General features: G+C 38.9%; 1 protein-coding gene across 1 annotated transcript in view; it reads right to left on the bottom strand.

Moving 5' to 3' along the window:
* CATSPERE (catsper channel auxiliary subunit epsilon) overlaps window positions 1-17,996 on the bottom strand; it is a 256,584-nt gene that overhangs the window by 21,258 nt on the left and 217,330 nt on the right. The window contains exon 18 of the mRNA XM_057727707.1: window positions 2,856-2,955. Within this exon, the coding sequence (XP_057583690.1) occupies window positions 2,856-2,955 (100 nt within the window). The remainder of the gene's footprint in view (window positions 1-2,855; window positions 2,956-17,996) is intronic.

Below are 17,996 nucleotides of genomic sequence, written 5' to 3' on the forward strand. Positions count from 1 at the left end.
TTGATATTCTAAAATATACGATATGCTCTTTCAATCAGAAGCTTCAAATTTTTTTTCCTCAGGGGGGTTGTGTTTTGTTGAATTATTAGTATTGGTTTTGTTCCTTTGCTTTGGTTCTCTTTTTCAGGAATTCCATTTACACGCAGATTGGCTCTTCTTTGCCTGTCCTCAATATTTGTCACTTTCTCTCAAATCATTTTTATTTCATCCATCTCTTTTTTACTTAAAATTTTTTCCTCTTTTAATTTCGTGTATATTTTAAGGCATTATCTGTTGTTCATTTTCACTTTTTAAATGCAACTTCCATTGTATTCAAAATTTTAGGTTTGGAAATTATTTTCTTTCAGCAACTTAAAGATATTTTTGTTCAAAGACTTCTGATTTGTATTATTTCCATTGAGAAATCAGCTTTAAATCTTACAGTTACTTTTTTGAAGGTAACTTACCTCTTTTGTTCTGGTTACTTTAAAGATTTTTCTCTTTGTTTTTGACTTTAGAAATTTTACCACAATGTTTCTGGATGCAGATTATTTTTTCTGTGCCTTGATGTCTTTCACCAGTTTTGGAAAACGTTGCTTCTGATCAACACTCTCTCTTTTTTTAGGACTCCAGTTCTTAGATCTTAGTATTGAATCTCCTTTATGTTCTTTTCTGTATTTTAAATCACTTTAATCTCTTTATGTGTAATTCTGAATATTTCCCTCTGACCTCTCTTCTAGATGACTAATTCTCTTTTCAGTCATCACTCCCAATAGTTGAGTTCCTAATTCCAGTTATTGCAATTAAATTTTTTTTTCTAGATGTGATTAATAGCTCAGATTTAGGCATGGATAAGGCAGAAAGATTGATGTTTGAAGCTGCTGTAATGCTAACAAGAACAATACTGGAGAAAAAGACATATAGATGTTGGGAAGACAATAGCTGAAGGACTGAACCATGGAGCTCAAATTAGATAGGAAATGAAGAGAAAAAAATGGGAGAAGTAGAGAGGGAGAAAGCAGAGGGTTCAATATAGTGGATATCTAGATTATGCGAGAAAAAGTAAGAGGCAGAGGAGTAGTAGGAAAGAGAGAGCTAAAGGGTTGGGGGCTGAGGTCAGAGGCTGAAATGTTTGCATTTAAATGTAATTTTAATAGGGGGAGCTATGTTGGTCTACTTTACTGCAATAACAACCCCAGCCCTCAGGGGTTTTACACATTAAAATTTAACCTTAATCACACGTAGTCCAATGCAGATGTCCCTGGTTAAATGTTCCTATGGATGACTATCCTCAAAGAACTGGATTAATGACTCAGACTTTTAAAATCTAGTGGCTTCTTGAAGTTCCTGATCCCTTTCATCCAGCTCTCATCTACTCCATATTCAATTGGTGCTCTAATATATTGACATGTGAAGGAAGACGGGAAGCATAGAGTTGCATGTGAAGTTCTTAAGCACTTCATCCTGCTCACGTACCACTTCTGCTCATACTCCCGTGGTAAGAATCAGTCACGTGGCCCCGCTTAGTTGCAAATGAGGCTGGGAAATGTAGTCTCTGTTTTGAAAGCTTCTTTCCAGCAATAACCCTACATGATGGTTGGCAGAATGTTTTCAAGGCATAGGGAGAAAGCATCGAGTAACTGGCTATGTGGCAGCAACACATACGGATGGGGCAGATGACAATGGGATGACAGGAGCCTCAAACAAATTGTGTTTACTTAGGGTGAGGAGATAATGATCTGGTAATGGTACTGTGGATTAGGAAGGACATAAATTCCACAGTTTCTTAAGTATATGGGGTAAGAAAAAGAGTACCCTTGGTTTGCTAGAAAAATAGGGAAAATTATATTATCTGAGGAATGTTTATTGAAGAAGGATCTAGGGCATTTAACCTTAAGGTTTATTGGAAAGTTTTGAGAAGGTGAAGAGTAATGGGAGTCTGAGACAAGGTATAAGAAGGATAGAATGATTTAGGGATGAGACTGTGGGGAGCAAGTAGACCAGAAGAACTCACATATAGGGTGCTGAACAATTATGGGAGGGTTGTGTGATGGGGTGGATTTGTTTGCTCACATAACTGCACTAATGTGGAGGGGGTAGCAGGTGGAACTCATGTCTCTTGGTTGCCACTTGGGTAGGTTCTACTTCTTGGAGAATCAAGGTCCCTGGTAGATGACAAAGTTACTTTGGAAGAAGTCATCTCTGGTTTTGTTTGAGATCTCTGACAAATCTCAGGAATCAATGCTGGTAACTTCTAGAGAGGCTCCGTCATGATGGAAGGTCCTCAAGGGCAGAAAGCCCCACATAGAGGGGGATAGGAGTGAAGTGCGGTGATTTGGAGAAGTAAGGCCTTTCTGCTGTGGCCTGCAAAGTGAACAGGCAGAATAAAGGGGATTCACTGTGGACACTGAGATTGACCAGTCATGGAGGATGAAGGAAAACTAGGAGAGTGTGGGGACAGCGAAGCCAAGGTCAGTGGGTCAAATGATGCAAAGAAGTCAAGTGAGATGAAGCCTAGAGAGTGTCTATTTGATTTAGCACAAATGTGATAAGTGTTCCAAAGCCAAAGGCAGACCCATAAATAATGAAACATTAAATACAATGTGGAGAGAAAATAAAATATTAATCAATAATTGCATTATCCTACTAAAAACATTATATTTTCTGACCCCTTTAAGTCTGTTTTATATGACAGTGATTTCTTTTTTTGTAAAGAATTTTAGTAGTGATAGAATTTAATATAGAAGTAATATGGCTTTTTGTCTGACTCACAGCTGACTGGTTCCATTTTCCTTAGATAATTTACATATAGATTTAAAATAGAAAGACTTGTCTAATTACATGCTAAATTCTATTTAAATCCTAAAATGTCATACCTTCTTCATAGTGTTATTAAAGGTATAGTCATCCCTGCCATGTATTTCCCACACTATGAAATTTACTTCAACATCCTCAACATAGCCGTTGTCATTGTATCTGGAAGAGACGGCAAACAAAAAAATAATAATTTATTGTAGAAGGATTAAGAGCTCCAGCTTTCAAGAAGATGTGCTTAGGTTTAAATCCTGTCTTTATCACTTAGCTTTGTGACCCTAGGCAAGTTACTTAAATTCTTGAAGCCTCAACTTTCTCATCTGTAACATAATAACAGTACCCACTGTACAGGTTTCCTTCCGCTCTCAAAATAAACCTAATAGTAATGAAGCAGAAAATTTTCACTTTTTTAACAGTTGGAACCATAAGTTCTCTTCACACTGATAGAAGCCATGTATTGATAAGGTGAGTAGGTGAGGTCATGCTGTCATGGCTGGTAGCAGGGAGAAAGATGGAAGGGAATAATGAATGGAGGAAGGGCAAAGCAAGGATTCCTGGTGTTATTTATTTATTTTTTTAAATTAATTAATTAATTAATTTGGCTTCGTTGGGTCTTTGTTGCTGCCTGCGGGCTTTCTCTAGTTTCAGTGAGTGGGGGCTACTCTTCGTTGTGGTGGCTTCTCTTGTTGTGGAGCATGGGCTCTAGGTGCATGGGCTTCAGTAGTTGTGGCACATGGGCTTCAGTAGTTGTGGCACATGGGCTTCAGTAGTTGTGGCACATGGGCTCAGTAGTTGTGGCACATGGGCTCAGTAGTTGTGGCAAACAGGCTTAGTTGCTCTGCTGCATGTGAGATCTTCCTGGACTAGGGCTCAAACCCGTGTCCCCTGCCTTGGCAGGCAGATTCTTAACCACTGTGCCACCAGGGAAGTCCCTCCTGGTGTTATTTAATCAACAGATACTCATTGGGTACCTATTATGTAGCAGAGAACTAAGCCACAGAATGACTATGATTAGAACGGAGAAGCTACAGATCTCTCTGGAGGAGCCAACTGGAAGATGTAGTGAAGTGTTAGAGCAGCGGTCCCCAACATTTTTGACACAAGGGACTGGTTTTGTGGAAGACAGTTTTTCCATGGACGGGGGTGGGGACCCCTCTGTCAGAGGATCAGCATCATCAGTAAGAGCTGGGGTGGGGTTGAGAAGCAGGAGCCATCATAAGCCCCCGGAGCTATAGTCATGCACAGCCCCTGCTCAGAGGCACATGGTGACTCCTACCAGCAGCAGACACCAGCAGAGCGTCCAACATGGACAGGGTGCCCACTGCTCTGGTGCCGGGACTGGAGATGTAAGCCCCATTGAGCTTACAGTTTTCACCCCAAACTCAGGAAATTTTAAAAGAGATGTATTACTTCAGGGCTTCCCTGGTACCACAGTGGTTAAGAATCTGTCTGCCAATGCAGGGGATATGGGTTTGATTCCTGGTCCGGGAAGATCCCACATGCCGCGGAGCAACTAAGCCTGTGTGCCACAACTACTGAGCCTGCGCTCTAGAGCCCGTGAGCCACAACTGATGAGTCCACGCGTTGCAACTACTGAAGCCCGTGCACCTAGAGCCCAGGCTGTGCAACAAGAGAAGCCACAGCAATGAGAAGCCTGCACACCACAAGGAAGAATAGCCCCCACTCACCACAACTAGAGAAAGCCCGTGTGCAGTAACAACGCAGCCAATAAATAAAAATAAATAAATAAATAAAAAGAGATGTATTACTTCAAATTGTTAAGATTTTTTTCTGCTACCATATGAAAATAGGGCCTTGAGACAAAAGCTAAAGTCAGTTACTGGTAAAGTCATACCTTTGCATACCAGAGCTTGACTGTTTTAAAAAATGGTTACATGCCTTCCTTCTCCATCAGTTATTGCCCATTTTTCTGAATGAAATTGTCCCCTGCACCCCTTGGATGGAAATTTCACTTAGGACCTTGCTCTCAGGCAGGTTTCCTCAGTGTCTGACGTATTTTCTTGCTTCACATCTCTGTGTCCATTCATAAAAAACAACAGATGCTTCACAGGGTCCCCTTACTTACTGCCCAGATCTCTGCCTGACTTTATAGTCATTCTGTCAGGCTTTTCAGGTCGGCTATAACTCACTACCATCCACCTCTGGTCATAAAAAACAGTTTTTGTCCCATTCTTACAAACTGAGAAGGAAACATTTTTAAGTGTCAGAAGGTGATATCTGAGAGGCTATTTTATTTCTATCTTAATTAGTTTTTAGAAATCATAGAGAAGAACTCAGGTGTGACTAAGTAGGAATTGAAGCAGTGATGCTTCACTTTTTGCTTGGCATGTAAGGGGGGTTATAGAGAACTCTAAATTCTAATGAGAGCTCTGGACCCTCACAAAGGAAAATGAACATGTGTGTGGGCACACACACATTTTTCTATACAATTTCAGAGATTTGGGCAAAGCTCTAATTCTGGGAGCTTTGGAAGGTACAGCATGTTTGAGTGCATCTTCTGAAAGCCATCAGATTCTTGAATTAATAAAAACTAGTTGCTTTATTTAAATAAAAAGAGATCTTAGCTCTGAGCAGGCATGTTTTGACACAAAAGCGATGAGCTACAGTGTCATCTAGTGGCAATAATGATAAATTGCATGACATACTTTCTGGGTGTATAATGATCTTTTGATGTTCTATTTATTTCACTGAGAATATGGGACAAAAATACTTGCCTGTGTAAGCATGACTTATTTTCATTAAAGCTCATTAATATGAGATATAATACTAATTCAACCTGAGAGATTCATGAATGTTACTACATTTTGTAACTTCTCCCTACAATTTGTAACTTCTCTACTATGGCAGTTCCACTTGTGGAATTGGGAAGGAGAGAGCTCTCTGTTGATCCGTTAGACACATATGTTTTCAATCCTGTGCAGTTCCTCCAGATAGCCCGTTGTATTAACCATGTCTTTTACTTTCTGTCATGTGATGCTTTAATCACATGGGGACTTGCTTACCCTGGAGGGACTGCCTCTCTCAGGATTAACTCCTGGAGACAGTAAACAGCTCTTCCAGGAATGCCTTTCATATGCAGACCAACCAATCCAGCCACCTCCTTCATGGGTTGTCACACTGGGCCAGTGTCCACCTGCCCTAATCACCCCAAGACCAGGTACTAGACAACAAGACAGTACTTATGCCCAGAGCCCACTGAAATTACTCAAAATAGCTGGTCCTAAATCTGTTTACTCTGTCTCATCCATTCCTTACCACAGAGAACACAATAAAGACTCTTGCCTCAGAATAAAGATACAGATGTACAGAACGGACTTGAGGACACAGGGTTGGGAGGGGGCGAAGGGGAAGTTGGGACTAAGTGAGAGAGTGGCATTGACATAGATACACTACCAAATGTAAGATAGATAGCTAGTGGGAAGTCGCTGCATAACATAGGGAAATCAACTTGATAATGGGTGATGACTTAGAGGGCCAGGATAGGGAGGGTGGGAGGGAGTCACGGGAGGGAGGGGATATGGGGATATATGTATAAATACAGCTGATTCACTTTGGTGTACCTCAAAAACTGGCACAGGAGTATAAAGCAATTATATTCCAATAAAGAGCTTAAAAAAAAAAACCTCTTGCCTCTGTTTTCCCCTCATGCCCTCTCCCTCTTGACAGACCCTGGTGCTTCTCTGTGAGGTCTTACATGGTGTGCTGTGACTCCTGTTTCTTGGGATTGGTATTTATAATAAACTTCTTCCTTCATGACAGTCATTTTCATGTCTGTGTGTCTTACCATATCTGATTTAAACAAATCTTGAGTAGCCCTAAAACACCCCTAATACTTGTTATTGAATTTCCTGCATCATAGTAGAACAATTACATCCCACTGTTTCCTCTTGGTTGCTTCTGTAGCACCAAATTCTAGTTTGGGATGGGTTGTCATGGAAATTAAGAAAGCAAAGAGGCAGCTAGAATGACATATTCCCAGCTGGATCATACTCCCAGGACTTGCTTTATTCTTATTAGTGTTTGATAGTGAATCTATTGTTTCATCTGTAAAATTCTGCCCAACCTTGTTCCTGAGCCACTCTCTACAAATGTAATGTATTTATTATAGAGACCTAGACTACACACTAATTTCCTAGTGACTACCCCTGTCTGCCTGTTTCTCAAGGCTTAATTAATTAGTACCTAAATTTGCCTCTGATAAATACCTAATTGAATACTGTTATCAACTATGTATTGCTATAATTCAGTTGAATTGGACGCTGAGCCTTATTGATCTGACTGTCCCTCTGTAGTTAGCTTCAACTATTTGGTTGATCATTTTAGGAGAATTGGAGGCAACAAGCTTTATCAAGTGATTCCTGGTTGCAGAGATACAAAAAGTTACCCCTAGGGAAAAGTATTGCCACAATAGTCCAAAGTAGTGCTGCTCCAAAATTCCACTTTCTGACCCCAGCCTCTCCCATCTTTCACATCCTCTCACCTGCCCCTTGACCTCATAGCACTTCCAGTCCCCTGATTCCTCTCTGCTTTCCTGCTACACAGAGTTCCTTTTTAGCTGCTCTTCCTCCCCAAATCAGCCCAGTCTCATGGTTGATCATCTGACCTGCTCTCTCACCAGCATTCTGAATGCACATTTATTCCTCCCCTTGCATCTAACATCTAACCTAAACCTTGGATGGTACCTATGCCTTCTTCAGCTGAGCATGTGCTACTTCAGACATACAACGTGTGTGAGGATTGGACCCACTCATGGTATCTTACCACAGTTGTGCCTTTGGTGATATCCAGTAATCTTTTTCCTGGCCCTTAGCCAGCACCTTCTTATATTACCCTCAGTGACCTTTGACATTCTCCTCAAAGCCCCTCCTCAACCCCTCCCTTCTCTCAGTTTACAGATCCTCCTTCCTACTTCACGTAAATAAATCAATCAAGGCTATCAGACATAACCTTCCTCAACTCCTATACTCCTATTTCCAAACCAGCCACTTTCTGCATTCATATTTACTCCTTCCCTCCAAGTCTCAGAGGATGAATTGTCCTTTTAACCTTGCCACCTGGGCCTTTGATCCTTCTTCCCCAGTTTTCTTCATGAACCTTGCTCCTATAGCTCAGGCACTTATTTCATTTTACTTAAGAAGTATGTTAAATATGCAGAGAATAATGTGAAAATCACTATCATTTCCATCCAGGTCTTATAGTTTACTTATATATAAATGTATCCACAAATCATATATAGTATTGCTTTATGGCTCTGAAAATATACATACATGACATTATACTGTAAATATCTTTTGATGACTTTTTTCACTCAATATTAGGTTTAGAGATAAATCCATAGACATTTCCAGTCTCTTGATCTCTGTTTTCCTCATTGGCAGGTCCCTCCTAGTCTCTCTTCCTTGCCTACCGAACCTGAACTTCATGGCTGATCATTTGATTCCCTCTTACAGGCATTCTAATTCATTCACTTTAACTGCTATTTGGCATTCCACTGTCTAACTACATGAGGTATTCATCCAAATGTTCACTGTATTTTACCTTATGTATATTTTACCACAGCTTTTAAAAATCTGTACTTAAAGACACTATAAACACACATTGCAACCACCTGTCTTTTTTACTTTGTTTATGGTGTCTTTCACTACAGATTTAAAAAAATTGCCATCACATCAAAAAGGATAAATTACCTAGGAATAAAACTACCTAAGGAGGCAAAAGACCTCTATGCAGAAAACTATGATATTGATGAAAGAAATCAAAGGTGATGCAAACAGATGGAGAGATAGACCATGTACTTGGATTGGAAGATCAATATTGTTAAAATGGCTATACTACCCAAGGTAATCTGCAGAGTCAGTGCAATCCCTGGCAAATTACCAATAGCATTTTTCACAGAATTAGAACAAAAAATTTTACAATTTGTATGAAAACACAAATGAATAGCCAAGGCAATCCCGAGAAAGAAAAACAGCTGGCAGAATCAGGCTCCCTGACTTCAGACTATACTACAAAGCTACAGTCATCAAAACACTATGGTACTGGCACAAAAACAGAAATATAGATCAGTGCAACAGGATAGAAAGCCCAGAGATAAATCCACACACCTATGGTCACCTAATCTATGACAAAGGAGGCAAGAATATACAATGGAGAAAAGATAATCTCTTCAATAAGTGGTGCTGGGAGAACTGGACAGCTACATGCAAAAGAATGAAATTAGAACATTGTTTAGCACCACACAAAGATAAACTCAAAATGGATTAAAGACCTAAATGTAAGACCTAATACTATAAAACCCTTAGAGGAAAACATAGGCAGGACACTCTGACATAAATCACAGCAAGATCCTTTTTTGTGTGTGTGTGATTCACCTCCTAGAGCAATGAAAATAAAAACAAAAATAAACTAATGGGACCTAATTAAACTTAAAAGCTTTTGCACAACAAAGGAAACCATAAACAAAATGAAAAGACAACCCACAGAATGGGAGAAAATATTTGCAAATGAAGCAACCAATAAGGGATTAATCGCCAAAATATGCAAACAGCTCATGCAGCTCAATATTAAACAAACAAACAGAAACAAAACAACCCAATCAAAAAATGGGCAGGAGATCTAAATAGACATTTCTCCAAAGAAGACATACAGATGGCCAAAAAACACATGAAAAGATGCTCAACACTGCCGAAGTCCAGCTCCGGCGGGTCCAGGAGTACCCAAGGGATGAGTGGCATTGGCGCAAGGAAGAGATGGGGAGGCCTGTGTCAGCTATGCAGGATCTCTCCATTTATTGTCAGAGCTTTGTGTGTTTATATAGTGAACATATCTCAGAAAAAATCTTTTATGGCAGAGCATATTGTCCCTCAGCATCTACCAGTTTCTTTCTTTCGTCAGGTTTGGCTTGCAAACCCTGTAACTCTGAGATAAGCATATGTAAATAACTTCTTAATCTTATATCTAAGCAAACTATAGCCCTTAGTACCCATAGGAAACCTTGTGACTCTGAGGTACGCATATGTAAATTACTTCTTATATCTAAGCAAACTATAGCCCTTAGCACCCATACCTATGCCTAATGTCTACGTCTATACTTATGCCTGCAGCAATCATAAGCATTACAAAAAGAGCCACCCCTCCCTTTTCTCCAGCATTTAGTAGCCTGAGGTGCCCGCCTTCTCCAGGAAGGGGTGGTGGGAGGGGACTTGGTGAGGCAGACAGGGAGAAAGAATGTGTCAAACCCTGGTTCTTTCCTGGGGACATAGAAACAGGGAGGGGAAGTGGGTGGTAAGCACAGTATCACAAAGAAACAAAGAGCAGAATGTACAATGGGTGGAGATGGTCTGGGGCCTGTCCTTGCGGAGCGGTCGCCTTGCGATCCTCCTGCTCCGAAATGCCCTTCCAAGGAGTTCTCACCTTGCGGTCCTCCTTGGAGCCTGGTGACCTTTTCACAGCATTGGCTTGTCCAGACGGCTCCTGACATAACACCACTAATTATTAGAGAAATGCAAATCAAAACTACAATGAGGTATCACCTCACACACATCAGAATGGCCATCATCAAAAAATCTACAAACAATAAATGCTAAAGAGGTTGTGGAGAAAAGGGAACCCTCCAAAACTGTTGGTGGGGATGTGAATCAGTACAACCACTATGGAGAATAGTATGAGCTTCCTTAAAAAACTAAAAGTGGAGCTACCATATGATCCAGCAATCCCACTCCTGGGTGTATATCCAGAGAAAACTATAATTCTAAAAAGACATATGCACCCCAGTGTTCATTACAATAGCCAGGAAATGGAAGCACCTAAATTTCCATTGACAGATGAGTGGATAAAGAAGATGTGATAAATACATACAATTTTAAATTTTTGTGGTGGGGCACAGAGTCCAAGATTGACTGGTCATGTGACACTTTGATCCACATTCCACTGTGCAGAATTCAGGCATATGGCCCTACCTAACTGCAAAGCATGCTTCGAAACAGAGTCTAAGTGTGTGCCCTCGAGGATAAGAAAATAGGATTTTGTATACCCATTAAATTTCCGCCTCATCAATTTTTAAAAGAAAAACCACTTTTTTCTTTCTATCATTCTTTTAGTGGCTACTTCACTTTAAAAATCGTGACCCCACATCTAAACAATACTAAGATTTCAGAATAATTTAATTCTAACAATCTTGTTCCCATTCCACATGTTGAGTAGTACTACTTCATTTCCATCTTGTTTTCACATCCATCAAAGATATTATTCTCAAAATTTATTTCTACTGTTCATCTTTATTTGCTTTTACCTATTTCTTTCCTTACTATTGGTTCCTCTATTTTACTATTTTCTTTTTTGGGTTTATTTTTCTTCTTACTGAATAAAATCCTTTTTTTGTTTTGTTTTCATTAAGGATTTTTTAATGTAAACTCTTTATTTGCATAAGTATTTATTTCACCCTAACTCTCAAATAAAAGTTTATCTAGATTTACTATTTAAGATTAACATTCTTTCCTCTCAGTTCAATGAAAATATCATTCTATTATTTTTATCCTATATTTGTTGATAAGAAATCTCTCAATATAAATGACAGTCCATTGTGGGTAATCTGTCTTATCTGTTTGGAAGCATATAAATATTTCCTCCTTTTCTTTGGTGTTCTGTGGTTTCATTTTGAGGTACTTGAGACTTTGTGTCAATATTCAACCTGATGACTTCACCCTTTAATAAATTATGGAAAGTTTTCAGGTTCTATTTCATTGAGTTTTGCTTCCCTTCCCAACCCATTTTCTCTAATTTCTTCTCCTGGAGAAAACTATTAGGCACATGTCAGAAAAATCCATCATTCATTCCTCAACTGTTTAACATCTTCCTTATTTCTATATCTCCTTAACTGTTTGTGCTGTATTCTGGTTGATTTCCACATCTCTCTCTCTCTCTTTTTCCCAGGATTCTCTTTGCCCATATTTAATGTGGTTTCTCTAAAATTTTGAATTGAATAACTATGATTTTACGTCTAGAATTTCTATCTTTTAAAAATATGCCTCCTTTCTTTTCAGAGTCATGCTTTTTGTTACAGTTTGTTTCATCTTCTTTATTTTGAACATATTTATCTATTATTCAGATTGCTGTTATTTTTAGTTTTGTAGTGCCAATCTTTCAATTTATTTTATCTTTTAACTCTCCCATGGCAGTCCATTTCCTCATATGGTTGGTAAACCTTGGTTATCAGTTCTTTCGTGGTGGTGATTTTTCCCGTGGGAGTCTTATGCCCTGTATTTGTTTTTTCAATTGCTTCTGTTGGAGCCTTAGGAATTTTATGTTCACTCGACAAGTTTTTAGCTTCTTTTTTCATCTATTGATTTTTATTACTATAGTCTTTTCCTGTATATGTACATTAAGTTTAGATCCCTGTCTACATACAGCCTGAGGTTGACATTTTTTTTCTTTAAGAACTTTTATTGAGTTGATATACAATAAACTGCATACATTTAAAGTGTACAATTTGATCTTTTTTCTTATTAGTAGTGTACATATGGCAATCCCAATGTCCCAATTCATTCCCCCCAACCCCCGCCCCCCCCACTTTCCTCACTTGGTGTCCGTATGTTTGTTCTCTACATCTGTGTCTCTATTTCTGCCTTGGAAACCAGTTGATTTGTACCATTTTTCTATATTCCGCATATATGTGTTAATATACGATATTTGTTTTTCTCTCTGACTCACTTCACTCTGTATGACAGTCTCTAGGTCCATCCATGTCTCCACAAATGTCCCAATTTTGTTCCTTTTTATCGCTGAGTAATATTCCATTGTATGTATGTACCACATCTTTATCCATTCATCTGTTGATGGACATTTAGGTTGCTTCCATGTCCTGGCTATGGAAAATAGTGCTGCAGTGAACATTGGGGTGCATGTGTCTTTTTGCATTATGGTGTTCTCTGGGTTTATGCCCAGTAGTGGGATTGCTGGGTCATATGGTAGTTCTATTTTTAGTTTTTTTTTTTTTTTACTGGAATATAATTGCTTTACACTCTTGTACCAGCTTTTGAGGTACACCAAGGTCAATCATCTGTATTTATACACATATCCCTGTATTCCCTCCCTCCCTCGACTCCCCCCCACCCTCCCCGTCCCAGTCCTCTAAGGCATCATCCATCATGGAGTTGAACTCCCTTTGTTATACAGCAACTTCCCACTGGCTATCTATTTTACAGTTAGTAGTATATATATGTCTATGCTACTCTCTCACTTCATCTCAGCTTCCCCTTAACCCCCCGTCCCATCAGACCTCTAGTTCTCCAGTCCATTCTCTGCATCTGCGTCCTTATTTTTGTCTTGTCACTGAGTTCATCAGTACCATTTTTAGATTCTGTATATATGAGTTAGCATACAATATTTGTCTTTCTCTTTCTGACTTACTTCACTCTGTATGACAGACTCTAGGTCTATCCACCTCATTACATATAGCTCCATCTCATTCCTTTTTATAGCTGAGTAATATTCCATTGTATATATATGACACATCTTCTTTATCCATTCATTTGTTGATGGGCATTTAGGTTGCTTCCATGTCCTGGCTATTGTAAATAGTGCTGCAATAAACATTATGGTACACGTTTCTTTTGGGATTATGGTTTTCTCTGGGTATATGCCCAGGAGTGGGATTACTGGATCATATGGTAGTTCTATTTGTAGTTTTTTAAGGAACCTCCAAACTGTTTTCCAACTTACATTCCCACCAACAGTGCAGGAGAGTTCCCTTTTCTCCACACCCTCTCCAACATTTATTGTTTCTGTATCAATTTACATTTGCATGAGGTTGACATTTAACATTCTTACAGGAGATATTTTTTTTTTTGCCCACATTCATGCAGATAAAACTTTCTTCTTTGCTTCTCTGGTCATTGAGTAGGATTTTTTACTCTTCATATATCCTGAATTTATGAAAGACCTTCCTGGCTCCACAGAGGCTTTAAAACCCTAGCTCCCAATTCCTACTTCCAGTATCCTGAATCAATATTCCTGGATAACAGTGGATCAGCTGGAGCTGACTACTCTGAGTTCTTTCTTTATTTCTATCACCTAGAGGTTGCTCCTTTTTTTTTTTTTTCAAATTTGGCTTTGTGTAAAATATTTTTGTTATGTTTTATCAAGGATTATGTGTGTCTATAGTTGGTGGGGAATGATTCAAGTCAGCTCAGTCTGTTATATTATCATAATCAGAATGGCTGATTTTAAACTTTTCTTCCTTTATTGAAGAAAGTGCAACTGTAATGTACACTGTGAACTCAAACTGGAAATATGCTCATATATCTTTTATCCTAAAAAAAAGAAATCTCAATGATTTTCTGTTTTAATCTATAGGTAAATTCCTGTCTCTTTCCAACCAAAAGTTGAAAAAGAGTAGACTACATTTTGCCACTACATGAAAACCTCTAATTGTTTTTGCAACCCCCCTGCAATCTGGCTTCTGTCTGTTCTCACCATTTCATAGAAACTACTCTTATAAAGTTTGCTAATGCTATTCCAATGTCAAATCCAATGGGCATTTTTGGTGATGGTTTACTAGATCTCTCTGACTTGACTATTTTACTCATTTTTTTTCTTGAAAATTCCTATTGTCTTTGCTTCCACAATTCCACAGTATCTATGTTGTCCTTGTGTTTCTCTGGACCTTATTGCTAGACTCCTTTTTTCTCTGCCCACCCTTGAATTTCGTTTTTGTTTGTTTGTTTGTTTTTGTTTTTTAGCAGGGTTAATCTTTGGCTCATAACTCTTCTCATTTACCAGATTATAGTTAAAATGAAACACCACTTTTGATACTTCCTTTTATGTGGAGGGAGCTCAATAAGTATAACACTCTTGGTCTATCTTTGCTGTTCTATTCACTCTGTCCTTTGGGAAGTGGATTAACCTAAATGATTGATCAGTTAGAAAAGAATAAGCTGGCTTAGCTTCTGCATTTTTCTTCTTAGGAGTGAATTTCTTGTAGGATAACATGTTCTTCTTTGCTCTTTTAAAGTTATACATTTAAATGTCCTCCAAGAGGAGAAACCAACAGTAGATCAACAATACCTGTGACTGGGGAGATAATTCTTCTTAACTCTGCTAGGTATAGTATTAGTGGTATAGTATCAGAAACTTCACTTTCTGCAAATGTAAGCTACATCTGTCAATACATATTTTTTTGTCAATAATAGGTGATAAGTAATAACTTTCATCTTCTGACTCAGATTATTCAATTCACTCAGGATTTGGTCGAGGAAGAGGGGTGCAAATGGACCCCAGCAATTCTCTATGATCACCCACAACTATTCTTTTTGTTTGTTTGTTTGTTTTTTAACCTCTCCAGTTTCCTCTGCTTCATAGATAGCAGTAGCAGGGTAATCAGTAACAGAGGACTGCTTGTGGAAACTGATGAGGACTGCTCAACACCTTTCACATAACAGCATTTCTGGCAGATGGCTTTTAGCACAGTTTAGGCCTCTGGGCATCCAAAGCTTCTTCTGTGCCACCTACTCCTGATTTATTTATAACCATAGTTATTTTTTTATTTTATTTAATTTTATTTTTATTGCATATATTTAAAGTGTACAATTTGATTTTTTTCTTATTAGTCATATGTTTTATACATATTAGTATATATATGTCAATCCCAAACTCTCAATTCATCCCCTTCCCCTTTCCCCCACTTGGTGTCCATACTTTTGTTCTCTACATCTGTGTCTCTATTTCTTTTTTACTTATTATTTATTTATTTATTATTTATTTAATTGGCTGCATTGGGTCTTCATTGCTGCGGGCAGGCTTTCTGTAGTTGTGGAGAGCAGGGGCCACTCTTTGTTGCGGTGCTCGGGCTTCTTATTAGGGTGCCTTCTCTTGTTGTGGAGCACAGGTTCCAAGCATGCAGGCTTCACTAGTTGTGGTGCACGGGCCTAGCTGCTCCATGGCATGTAGGATCCTCCTGGACCAAGGTTCAAACCCGCATCCCCTGCATTGGCAGGCAGATTCTTAACCACTGCACCACCAGGGAAGTCCATAACTATTCTTCATATCACAAAATTTTTATTGACTTCCAAATATATTTCTTTAACTCAGACAGTTTATATGAACTTCAGATGCTTCAATTTTATATTTTATTGGACATTTCCTTCTGGATGTCACACAGACTTCTCAAATTCAAAATGTCTAATACTCAACTAGTCATATTCCCCTGTAAACCTACCCTTTATTCTTTATTTTATATTACAACTAATGGTACTAAAATCTGTCCAGTTTAGGGAAGCCATAGACATCAAATTCATGAGTTCATTCAGCAAATATTTATTTATTGCTTACTATATGTTAGTCAGTGATATAGGTGCTGGAGGATATAGCAGTGAACTAAATAAATGAAAAGCTCTTTTCTGTGGAACATCCATTATAGTAGAGGATAAAAGACAATAAACAAGTTAAATAAGTAAGATGTGTAGTTTGTTAGATGGTAATAAATACTATGAATAAAAAAGACAAGTAAGGAGTTAAGGTGGTACAGAGGCAGCTTATAATTTTAAACATGACAGTCAGCATAGGTTTCATTAAGAAAGTGACATTTGGGCAAAGACTTGAAGGAGGTAAGAGAACAAACTAAGTGAACATCTGGGGAAAGAGTATTGCAGGCACAGCAAACAGCAGGTACAATGGCCTCGAGGTGAGAATATGGTTGGCTTACCTGAGGGACAATATGGAGGCCATGTGAGTAGAATGGAGTAAGGTTAAGCTCACCAGGAGAAAGGTAACAGGGCCAGCAGATCACATAGAGCTTTGTAAATCAGGGAAAGGACTTGGCTTTTACTCAGTGATTATGCATTTTGAGCTTAGGAGTGTTGTGCTCTAACTTTGTTTTAAATGACTCACTGTTGCTGCTATATAGTTGCAAGAGTGGAAGCAGGGACACCAACAAAAAGGCTATGGTAATAGTCCAGGTGAGTAGTGATAACTTGGATCAGGGTGGTAGCAGTTCAAGTGGTGATAAATAGTCAGATTCTGTTTGTATCTTTAAGATAGAGCCAATAGGATTTACTGATGTACTGAATGAAAGATATAAGAGAAAGAGCAGTTAGGGGTGATTCCAAAGTTTGACCCGATCAACCAGAAGGATAGGGTTGCTGTTAGTTGAAATGGGGAATGCTATTGATAGAGCAGATTTTGAGGGTGGTATCAGGAGTTCAGTTTTGGATAGGTTACATTTGATGCATCTATGCAATATCTAAGTGGAAAAATGATTTATCTATTCAACATCTAATTGATTTGTCTGGAGTTCAGGAGTTTTGCAGACACTGCTAGTGCTCACCAAATATCCTTGTGCCTGTTTACCTTTTCCAGCCCACCTTGGAGTTCGATTAGGGTTATGGCATTAGATTCCAGATAATAGGATGTGGGTAGAAGTGATGTAAACCACTTCTAGGCCTGACTCTTTAAGACAGGGGTCCCCAACCCCTGAGCCGTGGACCTCTACCAGTCCATGGTCTGTTAGGAACCGGGCCACATAGCAGGAGGTGAGTGGCGAGCGAGCAAGCAAAGCTTCATCTGCCACTCCCCATCGCTCACATTACCGCCTGAACCATCTTTCCCCTGCCCCCAACCCGGCTGTGGAAAAACTGTCTTCCACAAAACTGGTCCCTGGTGCCAGAAAGGTTGGGGACTGCTGCTTTGAGACATCCCAGGAAATCCTCTAGTCTTCTTTTTTTCAGTTTTTCCTTTTCATAGTGGTAACCTAGGAGGCCAGGTCAAGATGATGTAGGTATGAAATGTGTCAGACTATGACATGAAAAGAGTTAAGCACACAGATGTTAGGGTTTATTTGTCACTGCAGCATAGACTAACTGTATTTGACTAATACAGTGGGAGATATTCAGAGTGGAGATACAGTTTGGAGGTTTATCAATATATTGAGACATTTGAGTCCAAGAGACTGGATGACATCACTGAAAGAGCAAGTTGAAGTGGAGAAAAGAAAAGAAAGCCCTGAGTCTTGGGGCATTCCAACATTAAGAAGTCATGGAGAAAAGGAGAAACTAAGAAATTAAGGAGGAGCTACCAGTAAGGTAGCAGGAAAAGTAGGAAAATGTAATATCCTGGAATTCCAAGAAAGAAAATATTCCAAATAGGAGGAAATGATGAACTGTGTCAGTTCTTGTTAATGAGATCAAATA

Source organism: Hippopotamus amphibius, chromosome 3 (assembly GCF_030028045.1).
Source record: "Hippopotamus amphibius kiboko isolate mHipAmp2 chromosome 3, mHipAmp2.hap2, whole genome shotgun sequence".
NCBI classification, from domain to species: domain Eukaryota; kingdom Metazoa; phylum Chordata; class Mammalia; order Artiodactyla; family Hippopotamidae; genus Hippopotamus; species Hippopotamus amphibius.